This window comes from Myxocyprinus asiaticus, chromosome 29, assembly GCF_019703515.2.
Source record: "Myxocyprinus asiaticus isolate MX2 ecotype Aquarium Trade chromosome 29, UBuf_Myxa_2, whole genome shotgun sequence".
NCBI lineage: Eukaryota > Metazoa > Chordata > Actinopteri > Cypriniformes > Catostomidae > Myxocyprinus > Myxocyprinus asiaticus.
Window position 1 is genome coordinate 26,717,978 of NC_059372.1, and position 24,371 is coordinate 26,742,348.

The 24,371-nt window shown below is 39.4% G+C and overlaps 1 protein-coding gene across 6 annotated transcripts in view; it reads left to right on the forward strand.

The window, feature by feature from the left end:
- LOC127420430 (plasma membrane calcium-transporting ATPase 3-like) overlaps nucleotides 1-24,371 on the forward strand; it is a 72,071-nt gene that overhangs the window by 28,123 nt on the left and 19,577 nt on the right. For 3 of the 6 annotated variants that reach the window (XM_051662717.1, XM_051662712.1, XM_051662715.1), the window contains exons 6-20: nucleotides 7,497-7,622; nucleotides 9,850-9,891; nucleotides 12,551-12,715; nucleotides 12,883-13,097; nucleotides 13,783-14,025; nucleotides 15,118-15,359; nucleotides 16,027-16,261; nucleotides 16,511-16,690; nucleotides 17,026-17,113; nucleotides 17,342-17,448; nucleotides 18,236-18,427; nucleotides 20,136-20,349; nucleotides 20,868-21,079; nucleotides 21,252-21,359; nucleotides 23,224-23,406. In XM_051662717.1, the coding sequence (XP_051518677.1) occupies nucleotides 7,497-7,622; nucleotides 9,850-9,891; nucleotides 12,551-12,715; nucleotides 12,883-13,097; nucleotides 13,783-14,025; nucleotides 15,118-15,359; nucleotides 16,027-16,261; nucleotides 16,511-16,690; nucleotides 17,026-17,113; nucleotides 17,342-17,448; nucleotides 18,236-18,427; nucleotides 20,136-20,349; nucleotides 20,868-21,079; nucleotides 21,252-21,359; nucleotides 23,224-23,406 (2,552 nt within the window). The remainder of the gene's footprint in view (nucleotides 1-7,496; nucleotides 7,623-9,849; nucleotides 9,892-12,550; nucleotides 12,716-12,882; nucleotides 13,098-13,782; nucleotides 14,026-15,117; nucleotides 15,360-16,026; nucleotides 16,262-16,510; nucleotides 16,691-17,025; nucleotides 17,114-17,341; nucleotides 17,449-18,235; nucleotides 18,428-20,135; nucleotides 20,350-20,867; nucleotides 21,080-21,251; nucleotides 21,360-23,223; nucleotides 23,407-24,371) is intronic. The other 3 variants (XM_051662714.1, XM_051662716.1, XM_051662713.1) reach the window with 2 other exon arrangements.

Genomic DNA, 24,371 nt, shown 5'->3' on the forward strand with positions numbered 1-24,371 from the left:
GATTTGTAGACACGCAAATTTTAATAAAGTTTAATTAGACTTGTTTCTTTCGTGAACTACTCGGTCTGTTTCAGTGGTTTAATGACTCACTCAAAACACATAAAATACATTAATTTGTTGCCACCTACTAGCATAAAAGTGTGATTTACAAAAATGGTCACTGAATGAATTATGCCAAAATGACCAGATCTGAACAAATCTTTTGAACGGATTGAAAAGACTTGAGTCACAATCTAATGACAGACAGATAAACATCCTCTGGAGTTAATTCACTCCACTTAATAATGACAAATAATTGACAATTATTGTTATAATAGGTCAAATTGTTGATTCACGTTCTATAGTTTTTGTTCATAAATGGAGAACAAAACAGATATGATTAGAACAGATGAAATGTGTTGCCAATAATTAGTTAGTTACAATAACATATGGTTTATGGTTCTTCAAGTGGTTTTGGTTATTTTTATAACTTTATTAGTGTTTGAGAAAATGACAATATTCTGAATGAATATTAGCTGGCTAGCTTGAATGACGTAAGCAGTTTAAAAACAAAACAAAACACTATTTATGCAACAGAGTGGAATAAATCAAATGTGCACATATTACAGTGTCATTGGGGGCTGAGCCCCCCTAAGATTAAAATCCTGTAACCACCCCTGAATTAATCATTTGAGCAAAATAATTCATTGAATGCATCAGTGAATCATTTTTCATGTTCAGGTTTACCGATATCAGATTTGTTGGCATGTATTTTAAGGATGGGGTTTTTGAGATGAGCTTGTGCACTTTAAAGGTTAACTCAGTGATTTTTTCCTCATTTAAAAAGTTTTACTTATGAAGAACTTAATAGTAATTTTAAAACATATGTATAAAATCATTACCTCTCATTTGAGATGAAAAGTTCAGTCATATCAGTAACCTTATAAAAGCTCTTTTATTCTACATGGGGCAGGGGTACTAATGGAAAAGCCATGTTAGCATCACATGACCAGTTGAATACTACTCTCAGTAACTGCCATGTAATTGGACACTTTCATTCATGGATTAAATCAATCCTGGCTTACTGGGCATAATGAATTTCTACAATGACATTGGTAACTGAAAACTACTGGGTTTGAATGATGCAGCATCCAGGCCACTAGGTGTCAGTGTAAGCCAATATAATCCACTTCGACATACTTAAAAAATGTGCTGAGTGCACCTTTAAGTTAGCAAAATGGTGGAAATGAACAAAATTGCTAAAATCACTTAGAGCACCTTTAACTTTCTATAAACAATCTTGTGCTGGTAGCAAAGGAATCACTGTGTATTAAAGATGACACAATGATATAAATCAAATAATTGTTTAAAGGTTGATGCCCATCAATTGTCTTGACTGTGAGAATGTTTTGAAACACAAAATTGGTCAACCTTTCTTCAGAGTGTCTGATGCTGTTTTGCATTCCTCGCACTGGTGCGTGTTATGTACTCATGTTTAATGCAGTAAATGCAGTAACCTGGTTTGCCATGTTGGGGAGAGTATGCATGTGTTGTGAGTGTGTATGGCACAGAGAAATAAACAGGTCATCCATGTGAGCATTTGTGTTGATCTAAACTTTGTTAATAGACTAAACTTTAACTACACAACATTTGGCGACGAGGATGGCTGAGTTTAACTTGCCACCGCCGGCACCTTTCCTTCCCGTGCCCGGTGAACCGCCTATTCCATGGGCGAGTTGGATTGATGGGTACACAGTATACCTTAAGGCTAAGGAACTGATGATATTCCTGACCGGAAGAAGATCGCCCTGCTTCACCACTGTCTTGGAGCAGAGGAATGGAGGATTATCGTGTGCTTGGTCAAGCGGAGACCTATGAGGAAGCAGTCGCTTTCCTCACCAATCACTTCACGGGCCAACAACAAGTAATACTCCGATGATACAAGCTATGCAAATGGCTGCAGCGCCCGGGTGAGTCCATTCAAAACTGTGTGACTAATCTGAGAGACATGGTGCTTTTGCAACTACGGGCACTTCAGGATCAGATCGTTCATGACCAATTGACTGAAGGGACATTGTGTGACAGAACTCGGGAAAAACTACTGTAAGAACCCGATGAATTAACATTGGATCAAGCTGTGGCAATTGCGCTGCAAGTGGAAGCAGCTGTTGAATGCTCCACACTGCTAGCAGACATGCCCACAGAGCAACTACGAACAGCCTGTCACACAGGCCACAGCCCCTCCCCCACAGGCTTAAGCAAATATGAGGAGGCAAGCTTTCCAGTGCAACTAGCACAGACACAGGGGAGCCGGCGCAGTTCGAGCTTTTGTGGCAACTGCGGCTCTAGTTCACACAATTCAAGATCTCAACAATGTCCAGCGTCTGCTACAAAAACCTCACAGAAAAGACCCCCTTCTGCATATAATTACTACACTGAGATCAGACACATATGAGTTGGTCAGGTTGCATTCAGGACATGTACTGTGCTGCTAGATGAGGTGAGTCTTCCACTTTTTATGGATACGGCTGCATCCTTGCTCAATGCCAGCACTTATCACAAGTTTTTCTCATCTGCCTTTGCAACAGCCCTCCACGTCTTTATGTGGCTACGATAGTGCCAGAATTAATATGCTAGGTGTTCTACGTGTCCCAGTGCACGTCGGATCTAAACACCTGCCATTATTTCATTTCTACATAACCAAGTGGGGAGCCAACCTCCTGGGCCTTGATCTATTCACAGGCCTGGGGTTCACATTACGGGACATCAAGGGCTCTGACATCCACTATATTACTTCCACATGGCAACAGCGATGGCCAGCTCTGTTTGACAGACTAGGCTGCCTCACAGCTTTTAGTCATTGAGACAGTCAATGCGGCCCCCCTGGATTTCTAACTTGGTCATCGCCAAGAAAAAGTCGAGGGGAATAAGGGTCTGTGTAGACTTGCACTCTGTGAACAAGGCAGTCATTCCTGACAAATACTCTTTATCCACTGCTGAGGAGCTGACCATCCACTTCTATGAATCGACGGTCTTCACAATGCTGGACCTGCGTCAGGGCTACCTGCAGGTGCCACTCCACTCCTCCAGTAGAGACTTCACAGCATTTGTCACGCACAATGGGGTGTTTAGGTACACCCGCATGCCGTTTGGCCTTAGCTCCGCCCCCAGCTGCTTTCAAAAAGTGATGGTCACCATCTTGGCTGGTATTCTAGGGGTTGCTGTTTTCCTGGATGATATTTTAGTCCATGCCTCTCATGCCCAGGCCCATGATGAGTGTTTCCACATGGTGGCCAGGGCACTCATGAAGAACAACCATACACTGAATGGAAAGAAATGCACATTTGCAGCCTCAGCTATAGATTGTGTGGGGTTTCATCTCACATCCACAGGCATTTCCCCTCTTCAGTCAAACATTGAGGCTATCCACCAAATCCCGGAACCCACCTCAGCCTCCCAAAGTGGCCTCGTTCTTAGGTATGACAGCCTACTACCTTCGTTTTCTGCCCCAGTACTCCAAGACCACGGCACCGCTTCGCCAGTTACTAAAGAAAGTGGAACCATTGAACTGGACTGCGTGTGCTCCGAGGCTCTCCAAACGCTGAAGTCTCAGCTAACTTCTCCACCCGTCCTAGTCCACTTTGACCCAGACAGTCCAACTATTGTCACCTGTAATGCCTCAGCACAGGCAGTGAGAGCAGTCCTGTCACAAGAGCAGGATGGTGTGGAAAGACCCAGAGCATTCGCCTCCTGGGCTCTGAATGCCACAGAACAGCAGTACTCTGTGGGTGAACTCGAAGCCCTCGCCTGCATCTGGGCCTCTGAGAGATGGCATCTCTACCTCTACGGACGGTGTTACACCCTCCGCACGGACCATCGGGCTCTGACCACGCTCCTGTTAGCCTCTGGCTCAGAGCATAAACCCCTGTGCCTGCACAGATGGGGCGAGCGCCTGCGGCAGTATGATTACGAGCTCAAATTCACGCCAGGGAGAGACAGTGTAGTTGCTGATCTCCTATCCAGATCCATAGATGCGCCCGCACCGACAGCTTCACCAGCTAGCTCCAAAGCGGAGCCAGAGCTCATCCAGATGCTTCACGCACCTTTACAAGCATCTGTCTCACTTGAGGAGCTGCAGAGGAAATCTGAGCGTGACCCCTCACTGACAATGCTCCGCACATATATACGCTCAGGATGGCCAGCATGAGTGCCCAAGGAGCTGGCACCATTCGCCAAAGTGCGAAACGAACTGTCATGCTGGGGTGATGTTTTTGTCTCCACGGGCCTCTGTACAGTGGTGCCGGGTAGCCTGTGTGCAGGGGTCCTATCAATGGCACACGAGGGCCACTTGGGCATTGTAAAGCTCAAGCAAAGATGCAGGGACCTGGTGTGGTGGCCAGGCATCAATCGTGACATTGAAGGGCTTGTCAGGGACTGTGAACCATGCCTCCTTAGTGGAAAGACTGGACCATCAGCCCCAACCCCTCTGCAGCCTGTTTCTTGGCCATCTCACCCATGAGAGGACCTTCAGCTAGACATTTGTGGGGAAATTCACGGCCAAAGTGTGAGTTCCTCACCAACAGTGTGTTCTAGTGGTCATCTACGACCTTCATTCTAAATGGCCTGAGGTAGAACCAGCTGGGACCATCACGACACAAGTCATCACAAACATACTGTATGGTCTTTTTGCTTGCTGGGGCATGCCCCTGGCCATTACCACTGACAATGGGCCCCAGTCCACCTCTGCAGACTTCTCCACCTTCCTCAATTAAGTATATCCATGCTGCACTCTTATACCCCCAGGCAAATGGTGGAGTGGAAAGGTTCAATCAGAGCCTTAAGAATGGCATTCGAGTGCATCTTGCCCAGGGGTACTCATTTCAAACGGCACTCAATCAAACTTTGATGCACTACAGGGCTAGCCAGTACACCATGACCCAGGCCTCTCCTGTGTTGCTCATGCTCATATGGGAGATGGACTTGCCACTGGACAGACTCAGGGCACGGTACTCACCCTCACCAGCAGCAGGTAGCACTCAGGCAGCAGTCAAAGCTGCAGTAACCAGAAACCAGGGGTGAAAGAAGGACAATTTTGACAAGAGGCACAAGGTCAAGGACACTAATATCATGGTACTGGACTAGGTTCAGGTCCGTAGACCTCTCCGTGGCAGCAAAATGGCATCATTTTGATCCCAGCCCTTCCAAGTGGCCCGCCAGTTGTGGTCTGCCATGTTTCTGCTGTGTGTGAGTGATGGTTCTCGCTGGCATGCCAGCAGGTTACAGAAAGTGCAGATTTCTCTTGACTCAACCAGATGCCCATGGACAACAGACCCCATTGGAGGAGCTGCCCAGAGCACAGCCCCTCCCCTCCTTGAGCCAGTACGGTCATGGCTATGCAGGGCATGTCAAGGTTCCCCTCTCAGACAGCCCCTACAACAACCAGCACCTAACATGCAACCACCTCCGCCAGCTTTTGGGCCTCAACCTCTTCACCCACCGCATGACGGTAACCAAGATGGCCAAGAGATGCCGCAGTCTGTGGCATTGGGGGGGTCAACCAGTCCAGACAAGGGCTCGTCCTGCATATCTGACATCCAGATGTTGTTAATTAGATCTGCAAATCTCTGTTTCCTGCTGTGAGCACTGGTGCATGCCCTCTCCCTTCCTCCCTGCTATTCTTAGACACTTGGGCTGTTAACTCCATTCGTTTTATGAGGCTGTCCTGCTCTACTTACGGCATTATTGAATAATATCCCAATTATATTTTGGTGAAGATGATGTATGGGGACTGATGTTGTGTGCAGTGCAGTGTCTGTATAAGTCATATGCTAATCGTGAACTGCAGCAGGCCAGTCTGTCTGTGTTAGAAGATATCTATTGTTTTTCATTCCTCACTTCTGTTTGTGTCTTTTCCATTTGCATTAATATTCTTTAGCTGATTCTGGGGCTTTGTAAAGGATGTGTGTTTTGTATTGAGCAGTGTGTTTGAGTGTGTTACCTCAAACAGGGAAAAAGTAATTTTCTCAATCAGTATTTTTGTCTTGTTTTCAAGGAAAAATATCTAAACATTACTTTAGAATCAAAATTGTGTAAGATGATAAGACTTGTTTTAAGAGAATATATCTGGAATTAAAGGAATTTTCTGGGTTCAATACAAGTTAAGCTCAGTTAACAGCATTTGTGGCGTAATGTTGATTTAAAAAAAAATAATAACATTAATTTCCCCCCTGAATCATTTAAAAAAAACAAAGTAAGGCACTTACAATGGAAGTGAATAGGGCCAGTCCATAAACACTAAAATTTATGCTGTTTCCAAAGTATAGCCACAAGACGTAAACATTATACATGTTAACATAATTTTAGTGTTATAAAATTGCTTACTTACCATATCTGTGTAAAGTTGTATCCAATTTCATTTGGGTTTGGTGTCATGACAACAAAGTTGTAATACTTGATACAACTTTACACAAGGTTTTAATCACACTAAAATCATGTTAACATGTGTAATGTTTACATATTGTTTATTGATGATGATTTCAACTTTACAGCTTAAATAAGTTAACAGAATAATTAATGTAAGTGCTTTTATAAAATTAAAAGCCTTATATGTTTTGGTAATTAATTTTTTTTCTTTCTTGTTTTAAGCATAAACTAAATTTGGTTAGATTTAAAATTTAGACTGAATTAGATTTATTTAGTTAGACTGGTGGAGCATGGGCATGGCACTAGCAATGTCAAAGTCATGGGTTTAATTGATTCCCAGGGAACATACAAACTGATAGATTGCATACCTTGAATACACTGCAAATCATTTTGCAAAACAAGTGTCTGCTAAATGCATACATTTTCAGATTAACAATTTTTTTATTGATTCACATATACGAACACTGTAAAACAAAACATATATACACAGATTCAAACTTAACTCCCACTATTGCCTCTCCCAATCCCACCCTGACCCCAACAACATCACAGTGGTCTCAAATGATATAGACACACACGCACAAAAAAATTAATAGATAAATAAACAAATAAAAAAATATAATAATAATAATCACATATCCATAAATGACATATACCCACCCCATTTCTCCACGAACATGTTGTACCTCCCCATTCTTCTAAATGCCCCTTCCACAAAGGCTGCCACCCTTCCCATCTCCGAGCACCACTCCTGAAAAGAGGGTGCTCCAGCCAACCTCCAGCCCCTTAAAATGATCTGCCTGGCGATCATGACACTGGATAAGACACAACTATTTATGTGTCTACTTTCAATGTCAATGACCACCCCATCGCCAAGATACAGAGTCTGGGGCAAAATGATACCCGAGTGCCTAACTAAATGCATACATTTAATTGTTTTAAGGATGTTTCGATATTTTTACAGAACAAAATATTGATGTGTTTTCTCTTACGTACTGCAATCAATGATCACACATTGAAGTAGACCTACATTGTTTATTCTCATAGCTCTGCCTCTATTTCTTCTTTTTTTTCTCTCAATCTTTCTATCACAGGTACCCATGTGATGGAGGGATCAGGTAGGATGCTGGTGACCGCAGTTGGAGTCAACTCTCAGACCGGCATCATATTCACTCTACTGGGAGCCGGAGAAGGGGAGGAGGAGAAGAAAGAGAAGAAAGGTAGGTGTGAGAAAGGAGAGCATCAAACACCAACCAGAACACACACACGCACCACCTTACTCACAGAATAAGCTAAAGCTTCTGCAGGATGTAGTAATGAATGCACACTATCACATTGTGAGTAGCGCTACCAGTAGAAAATGGAGAGAGGGGGTGGGAGATCCTTACATAAGAAAGAACAAGAGAAATCGGTTTTGATATGAATGGAAGGCCAATGGGCTCAGAGCCTGCAGGAATATTTATGAATGGTAAGACGAGGAAGAGAGAAGCAGAGCTTCAGTGCTGCAAACTTTATGGTCCATGTCATGGGTAATTTAACCTGCAGCCAGCAGAGAGGGAGAGGAATAGAGAAGGATTAGGAGTTATATTGGAAGAGGCTAATTAATTATTCAGAGAAAGGGAATGAAAGAGAGAAACAGAGAGAGAGAGTAAAGGTTGGATGTGGGTGGATGAAGGATGAAGTGGCGCCATGTTCTGTTACTGTCTCACTGAATCGTGCTATGTGTGTCATCAGCCACCGAATACATTTGTGACAATTCAATTGCCATTCTTTTCTTATCCAAACTTGTTTTATTATTAATTTTAAACATTTTTGATAACCATACCCATAGATAAGTCATTTCTAAAAATAAATATGGTTAGTTGACATCCTTGCTGAATAAACCAGGCTAAGGTTGTTAGCTGGTCTGCTGACATGGGCAAGTTGGTTAGGCTGGTTTTAAAGGGGTTTTGGGCACCTGTCACCGGTCAGGCTAGGGGACCATTTAGCCGACCAGCTAAAACCAGCAAACCACCTTTAAAGGAATATTAAGTGTTCAATACAAGTTGAGCTCAATCGACAGCATTTGTGGCATAATGTTGATTACCACAAAAAATTAATTCAACTCATCCCTCCTTTTCTTTAAAGCAAAATGAAGGTTACAGTGAGGCACTTAAAATGGAAGTGAATGGGGACAATTTTTGGAGGGTTTAAAGACAGAAATGTGAAGCTTAGAATTTTATAAAAGCATTACATGAATTCTTCTGTCAAAACTCATGTATTATTTGAGCTGTAAAGTTGTTTAAAACTTTGATCGAGTTTTAGGATTTATGGCAACAGAGTTTTAAAATTGGATATAACTTTTCACAGAAATGTTTGTAAGCGATTTTATCACACTGAAATCACATTAACACACATATTGTTTATGTCTTGTGGCTATACTTTTGAAACAGTGAGAATTTTAATGTTTACGGATTAGCCCCATTCGCTTCTATTGTAAGTGCCTCACTGGAACCCAGATTTTTGCTCTTTTTTTTTTTTCCAAATTAATTTTTGTGGTAATCAATATTATGCAACAAATGCTGTCGATTGAGCTTAATTTGTATTGAACCTGGAATATTCCTTTAAACTTTTTTTCAGTAAGGAAATAACTTGTCCATGACCTTTTTTCAAGATTCCAAGATCAGGTTAAAATTTATATGAGTGTACAAGCAAAAGTCTTTATTTTGAGTGTTGTGATCTTTCACCATTTTTAATTAACTTTTAACTTTTTGTCCTGTTCACCTCAGTTGTGACAAATAACCATGCAAGAATTAGAAAAATGTTGTTTAAAGTAATTTTAGATGAAGTATAGCATGTCATAATGCAGTACACTTCTCTCACAGCTTGAAATTTAATGTCAACTACCCACATGCAGGTCTTGCTTTTTTCAGTTATCCCCTAGAGTTAACACCATATGATTGCCATTGTTTTGATTTCTCTTTTTTCTCTACTTCCACCTAATCCTAAAATTTCCCATGATTCCCCTCCTTCAAACCCACATTATCCCTTTGTTTCGCTATCCAATCAGTGGACAGTAGTAACTCACTCAGTACTATGGCCAAACATGGCGGCATCACCAATGGTACGTAATCAACAGCCCTGTTCTTTCAGTCCAGAACACCTACCGTATAGATTAAGTTACTTTGGACTTTCAGACTATATTGAGACAGATTAGCCCATTCTCCACAACTGAATTGTGTTGGAGTCTATTCACAGGTTTAAGACTTTTAGTTTAAGGTTGCAGTTCAATGTGTTTATGTGTGTGTCGTATGTTTGTGGGTCTGTTTCCATAGTTCTGTGCACTCTCATTTCCCCCACTCAAGAACACTGTGTGCTCTGTCTCTCATTCTGTCTCTGTCTGTTGCTTTTTATTCCCTTGTTCCCCCTCTATCTCTCCCTCTCTCTCTTTCTCTCTCTCTCTCACAGGCAAGCAGCCAGAGGCAGCTGTGGAGACCAATCAGAATAAAGGTACCACTGGGACAGTAGATGAATGGAGAGAATGAAGGGTTAATTATTTTTTTGTTGTGGAAATTTTTTGTGGACAGCTCAGTTACACTGTTGCTATGTGAGAATAGCAACGTGAAAGATAAGTGTTAATGTCATGTATGCACACACAGACTCAAGGGCGTCATGCACAAGTCTTTTCCTTTTTTTTCCTTTTTTTTTTTGAGGGGGCACTAGTGGCAATCCTGGCTCAGCTGATGCCTTGGATGACATAAGACTGGCCAAGGGGTGAAAAAATCAAAGCACTTTTTAAACTGCTCAGTAGTTCATTGAATGAGAGTAAGAGGGGACAGTTTAGTGGTAAAGTTTTTGTTTAGCATGAAAGGGGGCCCAGGTTCAAATACTGTCCAAAGATACAGTGTTCACCCAAAAATGAAAATTCTCACATCATTTATTCACTGTCATGCTATCCCAGATGTGTATGGCTTCTTTCTTCTGCTGAACACAAACAAATATCATATTCAGCTCTGTTGGTCCATACTAAGCACATAAAGGCAGCATAAAACTAATCCATATGACTCCAGTGGTTAAATATATGTCTTCTGAAATGATGCAATCCCTTTGGGTGAGAAACAAATCGTTATTTCAATCCTTTTTCATTATAAATCTCCACTTTCACTTTCAGAATGTGAAAGAATGTGAAAGAAGTGATTTATAGGAGATTTACAGTAAAAAAGGACTTAACTAACTGTTTCTCACCCACACCTATCATATCTCTTCTGAAGATATGGATTAAACCACTGGAGTTTTATGGATTACTTTTATGCTGCCTTTATGTTCTTTTTGGAGCTTGAAACTTCTGGACACCATTCTCTTGCATTGTATGGATCTACAGAGCTGAAACATTCTTCTAAAAATCTTAATTTGTGTTCTGCAGAGGAAAGAAGTTCAAACACATCTGGGATGGCATGAGGGTGAGTAAATTATGTGAGAATTTTCATTTTTGGGTGAACTATCCCTTTAATAAACCAAACAAAAATTGCAACTAAACTTGATAGCTAATGTTTAAAATGCATTTTTGTTGTGTGAAACAGAGCAACTTTTTGTTGACATTTTGTTCCATGGGAAAAAAAGAGTTTGGAGCAACATACGACTCGATTAGACTCCCAGATTTAGACATGTGAATGGGTGATTTTTGCCACAGCATTTTAAACAAATGCCTTTTTTGGCCTACAATAACTGTGCAACTTAAACTTAGTGTTTTTTTTTTCCATCATTAAAAAAGTTTTACGCTCAGATGAAGACTGAGTCATTCCAGTTACCTAATAAAAGCTGTTTTATTTTACATGGAGGAGGATGTTACATGGGGTCAGACATGTTGCGATTACATGACAAACGTAATATTATTTGCTTTATTTGAATAATTTCCCTGTTATCTGATACTTTTGCTCATGAAATAAATGAATCATGGCTAAATGCAAACAGAGCTTTTCTATTAATAAGTGTTGGGTGTAATCCAATTACAAAGTCATCAGTTACTGTAATCTAATTACTTTTAAGTAAAACAAATATAGTGAAATGCATTACATTTTAAATTCTTATAATCATATTACAGTTACGGACATTCAGATAATTTAATTGCTTTTAAATACATCATAGGTTTATGCTTATTTTGAATATATTATTTATGTAGAATACATGAATTATGGCACGTAACAAGTCATTGTGAAGGAGAAATGTGAGGTGCTGAGTGTATGACTTGTATGTAACAATGAACAAGAAAGAAATATAGATGTTATTTTGAATTTGTTGAGCAGAAAAGTGTTTTAGAAAGTAACTTAAAAGTAAAGTAATTAGTATAGTAAGAGTAATGATTACTCTTCATTGAAGTAATAGTAAAGTAATCTGATTATAATTTTAGAGAAATAATTAGTCATTTGTAGTGGATTACTATTTTTATGTAACTTACCCAACACTGCTATTAATATAACAGTAACTGAAAACGTTTGATTTTGTGTGATGCTACAATTCCAAGATGACCAGTGCAGTATCAACTAGTGCAATGTAAACAAAAAAGTTACTGACTGCACCTGTAATTTTCAAAGATATGGAAAATCTTTTGGAAGCATTTAAAATCCACTTGACTAAAAATTTAGAGCAAGTGCCAGTTTGAATGGGGATGATGCTTCTGCACAGACTGTAGTGCTTGACTACAGGCAAAACACACATTCTTTGTTTAAGGTCACATAATCTAATGTATACACACTTTAATTGGTTGCTCAACAGCATATATGACGACTGAGGACTTGTAACCGTAGTTCATAGTTGAGGAAAAGTGCCTAAATACTGCTGAACTGCTGAATAGTGAAAGCTCTTCAGAACATGAGAGGGGTGACACTGTTGTGGTCCAATTATAAATGATGTCAGTGTTTATGGTGTGCCTTCAATGAGTGTGCTTGTCTACATTCGTCTTGCTTTTTTTGTTGTGTGTCTAGTTATATATGTGTTCACACCACTTCAGCCTATACTGTAACCACTCCAATATTCAGTGTATGGCATGAAGGTATTTAGAGCATTGGATGAGTCTCATTCATGGTGGGGGCCTCTCATGATTCCTCCAAGTTGTGACACGATGGATTTGTTGTGCATATGTAGTGATGTTAACTCATGTCCTGCCCACCAGCCAAAAAGCAGGATGGAGCCGTTGCCATGGAGATGCAGCCTCTGAAGAGTGCGGAGGGTGGAGAAGTGGAGGAGAGGGAGAAGAAAAAAGCCAACGTGCCCAAGAAGGAGAAGTCTGTACTGCAGGGCAAACTCACAAAACTGGCTGTACAGATTGGCAAAGCAGGTGCGTGGGACTCCATGTGGCCAATTACAAGGCTAGGGATGGATTTTGGAACAGGCCAGTGGGGCTAGTGCTCCAGGGCCTCTTACTACTAGGGGACTCATGCTGAGCGAAACCTAGAAACAAGAAATAATCTTGTGGGTTTATTTAGCCTGCTGTTCTGTTTTTAGGTCTTGTGATGTCGGCCATTACCGTTATCATCCTGGTGCTGTACTTTGTGATTGAGACATTTGTGGTGGAGGGGCAAAGCTGGTTGCCTGAGTGTACGCCCATTTACGTGCAGTACTTCGTCAAATTCTTTATCATCGGGGTGACTGTGCTGGTGGTAGCTGTGCCCGAGGGTCTTCCCCTTGCTGTAACCATCTCTCTCGCCTACTCTGTTAAGGTGAGACAGACCAGGTGCACGTTGTGTCTGTGTATGTAATCAGCAAATCAGATTTATTGTAGCGCTAACAAATTATGTAAGCACATTTGCACACACATTTTCACTTGATGTTTTTGGTTTTACATAAAATTTTCATTGCTTTTGCTGACACTTCTATATGTAGCAGCCAGTGTTGGGGAAGCTATTTTGAAACTCATAATTTAAAAGTCAAGCTACATAGATATAATTTAATCAGAGACCTATTTTTCAATATTGAACAGATTTATTCTTTACTCTAAATACATAGTAATGAACAGTGGCATTTAACTGAATATTTCGTCATAAAACAGAAGTCCTAAAATGCCATGCAATGACATCTGTGCAGGGACTTGAAAAGGTGAATAATTTTTATACATTTACATTTAAATAATCATTCGAAACAAACTGATTCACTAGAATGAATTGGACTTTCCAGCACTAAATACTCTATGAGAGATATTATAGTTTTGGTACTACTGGTTGCACTACACCATTCCTTGTTGGAAAAGTTACTTGTAACTGGAAAGGCTACACTATTGTGAAAACAGCTAAAATACTATCACACTACTAAAAAATGTAGTTAAGTTAGCAGAGTTTCTACTTTTAGTTAGTTTCTCCCCAACGGTAGTACCAGAATCACCCAAACCTTCTACTATTGTTAATTCAGAAAATGATGAAGGACAATAACCTGGTGCGCCACTTGGATGCCTGCGAGACAATGGGCAATGCCACTGCTATCTGCTCTGACAAGACCGGCACCCTCACAACCAACCGCATGACTGTAGTACAGGCCTTTGTTAATGACCAGCACTTCCGTGAGGTCCCTGACCCCAGCCAGATCAATCCCAACACCCTAGAGATGATTGTCAATGCCATATCTATCAATTGCGCCTACACCTCCAAGATCATGGTGAGAGATTGAATATCATATATTAAAAAAGTATATTAGAATATTCTGGGTTCAATACAAGTTGAGCTTAATTGACAGCATTTTGTGGCATAACATTGATTACCACAAAAATGAACTTTGTCTTGACCCTTCTTTTCTTTAAAAAAAGCAAAAATCTGTGTTCCAGAGAGGCACTTACAATAGAAGTAAATGGGACCAATCTGTAAACATTCAAATACTCACTGTTTCCAAAGTATAACCACAAGACGTAAACACTTAGCGTGTTAACATGATTTTAGTGTGATACAATCACTTACTAACATTTTCTGAATAAAGTTAAAGCCAATTTTACAACCCTAAAACAACTAAAAACAACATTTAAACAAATTGACAGCTCAAATAATACATGAATTTTAACATAAGAATTAATGTAAGTGCTTTTATAAAATTATACGCTTCACATTCCTGCCTTTAAACCCTCCAAAAATTGGCCCCATTCACTTCCATTGTAAGTACCTCATTGTAGCCTCGATTTGTGCTTTTTTTAATGAAAAGATGGGAAGAGTCAAAATTATTTTTTGTGGTAATCAACACAAATGCTGTCGATTGAGTTTAACTTGTATTGAACCCGGAATATTCCTGTAATCCAGCCTAAAAAGATTTTCTGGTTTTAGCTGGTTTAATATAATCTTAGGCTGGTCTTGACATTAACTTTTTGGCTCACTTTTTGATAAACTATAGGCTAGTATTTGTTATGAAAAAAAAAAACAACAGACCAAACGCATTTAGGAAATTTAACTACAACTTTCACAGCTGTAATAAAAATTAAGTTCAGTAGATTCATCCTAATAGATTTAATATGCATCTATACTAGTTTTCAGTTAGTGATACTGCAGTAAAAATCTCTTTACCTTGTCAGTGCTGTCTATAATGTCAGGGCTCTCTAGCAGTTTAAGAGGTTTGACATCCATATATGTGACAGCTTAAAACAGCGTATACAGAGCTTTTTTTTTTAGCAGGAAAGCTCTGATAGTCATATGCATAATCGCTCTCATGAACATCTGACCATTCTTTCTCCCTACTTTGCACTTCACTTCCCTCCTCCTCCTTCAGCCACCAGATGTGGAGGGTGGACTCCCCAAGCAGGTTGGTAATAAGACTGAGTGTGGTCTGCTGGGCTTCCTGCTGGACCTGAAGAGAGACTATGTTCCTGTGAGAGAGCAGATCCCAGAGGAGAAGATCTACAAAGTCTACACTTTTAACTCAGTACGCAAGTCCATGAGCACTGTGGTGCAGATGCCTGATGGAAGCTTCTGCCTGTACAGCAAAGGAGCCTCTGAGATCCTCCTGAAAAAGTGAGTAAACTGCACAAAGAGCTCAAACATGATCATGGAATTGTAACCTGTTCGAGGTGCTTTATATTGCTTTACATGCTTAATGTGCTTTTCATAAGAAGGATATGTTCTTGGATCAACATCTTTCACTGTTGCTGGAGCAACATTCCTATCAACCAAATATTGGCATCTAATTTTATATCTTGGGTTTGGGTTAGAGCTATGATTGGTTGATTAGAATATTGTTCCAGAAACATTCTCCATTTCCTGCTTCAGTAAATCATGTTGTGGTACTTCATATGATGACTAACTTGGAATGAATGTTACCTGGATTACTAAAGTTTTAGATGTGCTGTTTCTCATGTTGGTTGTTTGTTAGTGACAGAGTTCCCATGGTACTTGAAAACCTGGAATTATCAGGGATCTTTAACTTGGGATTGCCAGGCCAGGAAATTCATGGGAATTTATTAAATCTTAAAAAGATCCATATACATTTTTCTCAGTATGATCAGCTCTAAAATATGTAATCGGCTAAGAATTGCTTTTCGTGAGGACAATCTCTATAAAATGTGTTTAAAAATCCTTATAATCACAAATTACTGGAAAAAGTTATGGACATTTGTTGGTCAAAAGGTCTGAAAACCCTGCAGTGAAGACCCCTGCCTCCCTGCTTTCACCTCTGCCTCAGGTGTTCCGGGATACTTGGTGCCAATGGCGAGACACGGAGCTTCAGGCCACGGGACCGAGATGAGATGGTGAAGAAAGTAATTGAGCCCATGGCATGTGAAGGATTGCGAACCATCTGCATTGCTTATCGTGATCTTCCCTGCGACCCTGAACCTGACTGGGATAATGAAGCTGAAATTGTCACCGATTTGACCTGCATCGCTGTCGTCGGGATTGAAGATCCTGTGCGACCTGAGGTATGTAGTGAGAACATCACAAACCAAGCGGTATATTTTTTATTTTGTTTGCTGGTATGCTGATGTTCCTACCAGGCTTCTTAACCACATGTAGCTTGACCATCAAGGTTGACCAGCATTTCAGCTAGACCAGTGCCAAATGAGCATAAACCAGCTTGAATCTGCATGGAAATTCATACTTGTTTTTTCAACAGGACATTTGTAATCAGCGATATCATCTATATCTAAGGAATGTCTTATCTCTTGCAGGTCCCCGATGCCATTCGGAAGTGTCAGAGAGCAGGCATCACTGTGCGCATGGTCACCGGTGACAACATCAACACTGCGCGTGCCATTGCTGCCAAGTGTGGCATAATTCAACCCGGGGATGACTTTCTGTGCCTGGAAGGCAAAGACTTCAACCGAAGAATCAGAAATGAGAAAGGAGAGGTGAGTCAAAATCTAGAGATCCTTGAATTTTGAATACCTTAGTGTATAACCCATGTAGGCTAAACTGAACAATAGACATCCACACTCTTGATCTTCTGGCCTTAGTCCTGAGACTTCTAGAGTCCATATAAACTTGGTCTTGGTCTGGGGGAACATTTAATTTAATTTTTTATCAGAATTTTTTATCTATTTCAGTTTTCTATTTATAGACAATCAGGTTCTTATAGGACCTATAAGTCGTGGTCTGGATCTGGGCCTCAGCAGGTCTGGTCTGGGTCTTGGAGGGTCTGGTCTTAACTTCAACTCAGCTGTATATGTTTGTGTCTGTGTTCTAGATTGAGCAGGAGAGGATTGATAAGATCTGGCCCAAGTTGAGAGTTCTAGCGCGCTCTTCCCCCACCGACAAACACACTCTTGTAAAAGGTGCGACACTCTCTGCATCCACTCATCACTCTCACACCTAGCCTCACCTGCCTCTTAACGTATATTTACAATGTACATTTGTCAATGAATAGACGGCATATGCTATGAATTAAAGTATCAGACTGATGAATTCATAGTACTCTGTGTTGACAGTAGTTACATTCAGTGATTGGTCAAGGTTATGTGCTAGCTGGTAATTGTTTGCTGGGTGATGATGCCATTGTCTAGGCATCATTGACAGCACTGTGTTGGAGCAGAGACAGGTGGTGGCCGTTACTGGTGATGGGACCAATGACGGACCAGCTCTGAAGAAAGCAGATGTGGGCTTCGCAATGGTGAGTGCATAAGAGCATCACAAACATTTCCTATGTCTGTTTCCCTTAAATCTATTCATATATTCATCTTTCCATCCGAGAGGTAGTTTAACAGATGAATACTGATGAAAGATGAATATTGATTTATTAGAAGGCACATTCATTTTATATTAAAAAATCACATGGGCACGTCTAAGAAGGGAGTGGGAAGATTGCATTTAATGCAGCAAGATCTCAATAATACTACTGCTGGCTCCAGTGCAGAAAAATGATTTTGCTCCAGTGAATCTGACTTTGATGTATGTATTGCTTAAATACCCCATAAAAACAAAATGAGAGTTTTGTGCCTTTCAGTCCATGTCTGTTTGCTTTAAATCCATTTGTATGCCTGTGTACACTTAAAAGTTGGAAAAAAATTACCTTTAGCAGATATAGCCATTTAAAGTTTACATTAAAAATTCTTTACATTACCATTTTAAGTCTTTCTCTTCCGGGAAAATGGACCAAAAATATTAATGACTCATGCTGCACAATATTTTTTTTTTGGATCCAATAAAATGTTCTCTAGAATAAAAATGTCCCACCCCTAATACGACCTTCAACCGACTAGCAAGTAGCAAATCATGTGTCATGGCTGTGACTTACAGTAACTAAATAGCCTACTGGGACAAGCCCTTCTATATGCCCCTCCAAATTGTCTGTTTCAATAGGAAGTATGTCAACACAGTAAAGAAAACTCTGCTTGTTCAAGTGATTTTTTGGGATCTTTAAAATCTCTCTCTTTTTCTTTTTCACTTGCTCGGTCCAGGGCATAGCGGGAACTGATGTAGCTAAAGAAGCCTCTGACATCATACTGACTGATGATAACTTCTCCAGCATTGTGAAGGCTGTCATGTGGGGAAGAAATGTGTATGACAGCATCTCCAAGTTCCTGCAGTTTCAGCTTACTGTCAACGTAGTGGCCGTAATAGTAGCTTTCACTGGGGCCTGCATCACACAGGTACCACACACACACACACACACACACACACTTACATGGTCAGTTTCATTTGTTTGCACTGCAAAATATAGTTGCAATACAAAAATCATTTTCTTAATCTGTATTTTTGTCTTGTTTTCCAGTAAAAATATAAAAAAATTTAAAACCAGCTATATTTTCTTGAGATGCAAAATTGTGTAAAATAATGATAGTTTAAAGATAATGAAATGATTATTTCAGATAATCTATCCTGAATTAAACATGAACTAACAATGAACAATACTTTTACAGCATTTATTAATTTTGGTTAATGTTAGTTTTAACATATAGTAATACATAAAAAAATAAAATAAAATAAAAAAAAAATGTTTATATGTTAATACACTATGAACTGACACTGAACAATTGTATTTTTATTAGCTAACACTAACAAAGATTAATTAATGCTGTAAACAATATATTGTAATTTATTAGTTCATGATACCTAATGCATTAACTAATGTTAACGAATGGAACCTTACTGTAAAGTGTTAACAGTTTATTTTTGTTACCCCACTGGCAAATTGTTTTTTTTAGCATAAACCTCACAACATTTTTTTAGATTTATGCTGAAAACAAGAAAAAACTATTTGCTAATGGAGTAAGAAAAATAAATATTTGTTGCAATCTTGTTTTAATGATGTTTAGTATATTTACTGGAATACAAGACATATATTCTGATTACTAAAACACAAAAAATAATCTTCACTGTGTGTAATGTTGCGCTTAGTGCAAAATGGATTATTATGCTAAAGGCTGGTTCACACACTGCCTTAACAACGGCAACATTTCAAACATTCAGTCAGTAGAATGTTACTTCAGAAACATTAAAGTAAGATTTCGGGTTCAATACAAGTTAACCTCACTCGACAGCATTTGTGGCATAATGTTGATTTCCACAAAAAAAGTATTTAGACCTGTCCCTCCTTTTCTTTAAAAAAAGCAAAAAATGAGGTTACAATAAGACACTTTCAATGGAAGTGAATGTGGCCAATTTTTGTAGGATTTAATGGCAAACATGTAAAGCTTATAATTTTATAAAAGCACTTACATTAATTCCCCTTTTTTAAGCTGTAAAGTTGAAATCATAATTTTACTGTCGTTTTGGGGTTTTAGGGTTTATGGTGCTATGTTGTCATGGTAATGAAGTGTAAAATTGGATATAACTTTACACAAAATAGGTTAGCAAGCGATTTTGTATCACACTAAAATCATGTTAACATGCATGCTGTGTAACTCTAGTGTCTATACTTTTGAAACAGTAAGAATTTTAACATTTATGGATTGGCCCCATTCACTTCCATTGTAAGTGCCTCACTGGAACCCATATTTTTATTTTTATTTTATTTTTTTAAAGAAAATGAGGAGCAAGACAAAATTTATTTTTGTGGTAACCAACATTATACCACTAATGCTGTCAATTGACCTTAACTTGTATTGAACCCGGAATATTTCTTTAACTGTCATTTTTACACACTGCCCCAACAACTGTTAGAATTTGATGTGACTCATGCAGGTTAGGGGAACTGGCTGCACTGCACCTAACAAGCTCCTAGCAAACGGAAGCTCTAATAATTAAACCAGGCACTGAGCCCCTTGCTGGAATTTAGTGGTACTGCATTAACTCTCTGCACTCAGAACTCCAGTGTCAATGTTGTTCAATTGTACCCTCTTTTCTGTTTGTGTGAAGGACTCTCCACTAAAAGCAGTGCAGATGTTGTGGGTAAATCTTATCATGGATACATTTGCCTCTTTGGCTCTTGCCACTGAGCCCCCCACTGAATCTCTGCTGCTTAGGAAACCTTATGGCCGTAACAACCCTCTCATCTCCCTCACTATGATGAAGAACATCCTGGGTCATGGAGTCTATCAGCTCGTCATCATCTTCACCCTACTGTTTGTCGGTAGGACAGAGAGCTCGAGAATCATTACAAATGATTTGCTGTTTTATGGTATTCAGTGGGTGAATAATTCATTAATAGTTAGAACTCTTTACTGATAGTTTAGCATCATACAGCTCCTTACTAATAGAGTTTAATATACATTACATTTGCATTTATCTACATTTGTTCATTTACAAGATGCTTTTATCCCAAGCGAGTTACAAATTATAATAATACAAGGATAAGCAATTAATCCAAGGGAGAAAATAATAAATAAGAAATGCTACCGCACAACATTTTTATTGAGTACTAGAATAGTACGACACTAAAGCAGTGGAAGTGCAGACCAGCTGCAACAACATATATAGTGTTATATACTGTATAGTATTAAATGTAATATAAAGTTAATTTACCATTATATAAAGATTAGGTTAAGGATTACACACTTATTCAATAAATAACATTTGAAAGTTTATTAGAAAATGCATTGTTTTTATGCCTGATCTAAACTAAAACCTTCTCCCTTCTATTCTCCCAAGGAGAGAAAATCTTCAACATCGACAATGGCCGCAATGCCCCTTTACACTCCCCACCCTCTGAGCACTACACCATCATCTTCAACACCTTCGTCCTGATGCAGCTCTTTAACGAGATCAATGCCCGAAAGATCCACGGCGAAAGGAACGTGTTTGACGGCATCTTCGCTAACCCAATCTTCTGCAGTATTGTTCTGGGAACATTTGGAATGCAGGTCAGAGATAACCTAGTCTGCTTTGTGCTCCATGAGTTTGAAGATATGAATGAAAACAAGTGAAAGAGTGACTGATGTATGGGGTGCATACGTTTTTTGACTGTTCTGAATAAGCTGGTGTTGACAACAGTGTTTGGTTCTGTGCTGTGAAACTGTTTTGATCTCTGTGCAGATTGTAATTGTGCAGTTTGGGGGGAAGCCCTTCAGCTGTGCCCCTCTAAATATGGAACAATGGCTGTGGTGCCTCTTCGTGGGAGTTGGAGAACTACTGTGGGGCCAGGTAGGAGAGAACGAGAGAGAAAGACTGAGTAAGGAGAAAGACCATCAAAGAGCATACAGTATGACTGACGGTGTTCAGAAATAATTAGGGATTCTTAAGGCCCTGATATACTTCCAGAGAAGTTCTCCTTTGTTCTTCGTTCAGGGGTAAAAATAAGTTAGAAACAGCTGAGCATCAGTATATTGTTTGCGAACATTTAGACACCCACCACACCGCTGTTGGAGACATTTAGAGGAGCATTTAAATATGAGGACGCTACATGTAAAACCTAAACTAATGTGACATTAAAATGTGTTATCCATGACTTTATGCCTCATTCTATGAGTAGAATTCACATAAGGTCAGTAAAAGAAGTTGTTTTAACCACACAATGATGATTTAAAGTAATATAATTGCAGTAGATAATTTTTAATTTGTCTTGTTTACATTTTGAAATCATGGCGCTAATGGGCTAACATGCTATACGTGGCCAAAATATGCATTGATTACACTCTGTTACTGTAATTTATGATGATGACACTGATACTACTGCAAAGATGGGTGTATAACAGAGTGTTAATGGGAAGAATACAGACAAACGAATGATGACTGGCATACCTTACTTTGGGCAGATGTGTGAATGGCTTTCGCTGCAGATGGCACATGAGTGGGCACTTAAGAGTATTTGAGTAGATTTGATTCCTTTTGTAGACTAAATAAACAAAAACAAAAAAATCGCATGACATGTTCTTGGAAAAATATTTCTAGGCGAACAGTCGTACAGATGTAGTTAAATTTGCACCAGCTCGCTAATTACACTGCAAGCCATAGTGTTCATGTTGACTGACCTTGACTGACTGAACAACATAAACAGAATTAGCTGTTGGCCTCAAGGTAGGTGGAGCTTCAGGTTACGCCTACTGATGATGTGGACCAGTGGCAGTAAGGTGTTTAGCAGCCAGTGAAGTTTTCCTAAACGTTCGCCCTAGTGCGGTGTTACGAACCACCGAAACAAACTTTAAAACACCTTCTTTTTGGACAGATTTTGTTCTAAATGATGTCACCCATTTGTTTTTCAATTTCGTATGAAGTATATTGGGACTTTTAGGATTCTCCATCATTATTTCATATAAGAGATAACTTTTGGCCATTTTCAGATTATCGGCATTAGCTGATAACTGTCCCCAATTGGCCAACTATTCTGCCTGTTGTTACATTGTCTTTTTTCAAATGTTTTTAAGTGAAATTGGAGTAAATATCACATAAAATAAGTGTTCTACATCTTATTTGCTATCATTAAGTTAAATTATGTACAGTGGCCCCAAAAGGTATTTAGACACTTAAGCCACACTTAAGCCACAAATGTATGAATGTCATTGCGTTGCAAATTATGTTAAACCCTTTCCCAGATCCCAACTGGTCATTTTTAGTGGATGTATGAAGTCAGTTCCCTTCAAGTTTACACGGGTGTCCTAGAAGAGTAACCGCAGGTGTAGTTTCTCAAATTAACTATGGACATATTTCACTTTTTGATGAAAGTTTTTTGACAAATGTTTGACAACCAGAAATAGTCTTAATTTTGAAGAGTATGTCTATTTTTATAGCTATTTTTATCATTTAAAACCTAGCAAAATTTTTCTGTGAAATGTTTTGCTTGAAATGTGTGTCTGTGCTACAATTCTTTAAAATAAATGTCACCTGGTGTAATATTTTGTTATAAAATATTTTGTTAAAATAATATTTTTAAGTTTTGCTTAAATGTATTACACTTTGTGGAGCAACTGTGTAGCAACCATCCGGCTCTCTAGATCGGTATCGGTCTCAGCTATTAAAAAGGCCAGTTGAACACTATCAACATTTTTTCTCTCTCTTCTCTTGATTTCAGGTGATCGCCACAGTGCCCACTAGTCACCTGAAGTGTCTGAAGGAGGCGGGCCATGGGCCGGGTACAGACGAGATGATGGAAGACGAGCTGGCCGAGGACGAGGAGGAGATTGACCATGCTGAGAGAGAGCTACGCAGGGGGCAGATCCTCTGGTTCAGAGGCCTTAACCGTATCCAGACACAGGTGCTGTGCTATAGACCCCTCACCCAATCTATCCCTCCAGTAGAAGTAGTAACCTCAGTAGCAATAGTCATATAACCTGATTTCCACATACAGTAGAACTTACGTCTCTTTAAAGAATGCTCTTTTGCTTTTTCCTTTTGTTTTCTCTTCTCTTCTCACCCGCTCCCTCTAGACCCTCTCTGAGTCACCTGCATTAGCTCATCCTTGCCTCTTCCCTCCTCTCTTTTCTCCTCTCCTTCGCTCCTCTATCTGTTGGGACCCTTGGCTAAATTAGTATAGATTTCCCAATCAAGAATCTATAACGTTCCCCCTCTCCCATGCTCAACTCTATTATCTAACTAGAGTCCTTTTTAAAGTCCTAATTTATTGCTTAGGAACTCATTTGCTTTTCAGTCGCAGCACAGAATCAGCTGCATCCGGATCCACTGTGTAGGACCTTTCAGAAGAACTTAGGGACAATGTTTGACACCTTAAAGCAATATTAACATCAAAATTAGATCTTAAAGGGATACAGTAGTTCACACAAAAATGGAAACTCTGTCATCATTTACTCACCCTCTCGTTGTTCCAAACCAAAATGACTTTCTTTTTTACATGGAACACAAATTCTGAAGAACGTTTTTTTTTTTTTTTACTGAGGTTTTCAGTCCCTAACATATTGCCTAACATCTCTTTTGTTCCATGGATGAAAGAAAGTTATGTGGGTTTGGAACAACATGAGGGTGAGTAAATGATGACAGTATTTTCATTTTTGGGTGAATTATCCTTTGAAATGTGTAGACTTTAGCACAATTAACTTTTGAAGTTATGGATCTAACTGTTGTATAATGACAGATAAAGAGATGTTATTTTTTTAATCATGTTTTTCTTGTCTCACTTTCTTGATTTCTATCTGTCTTTATATTTGCTCATTTCAAGGGCTCTGCTAATAACCTCAAATCGATTGTTTATTCTGTAAACTCTCT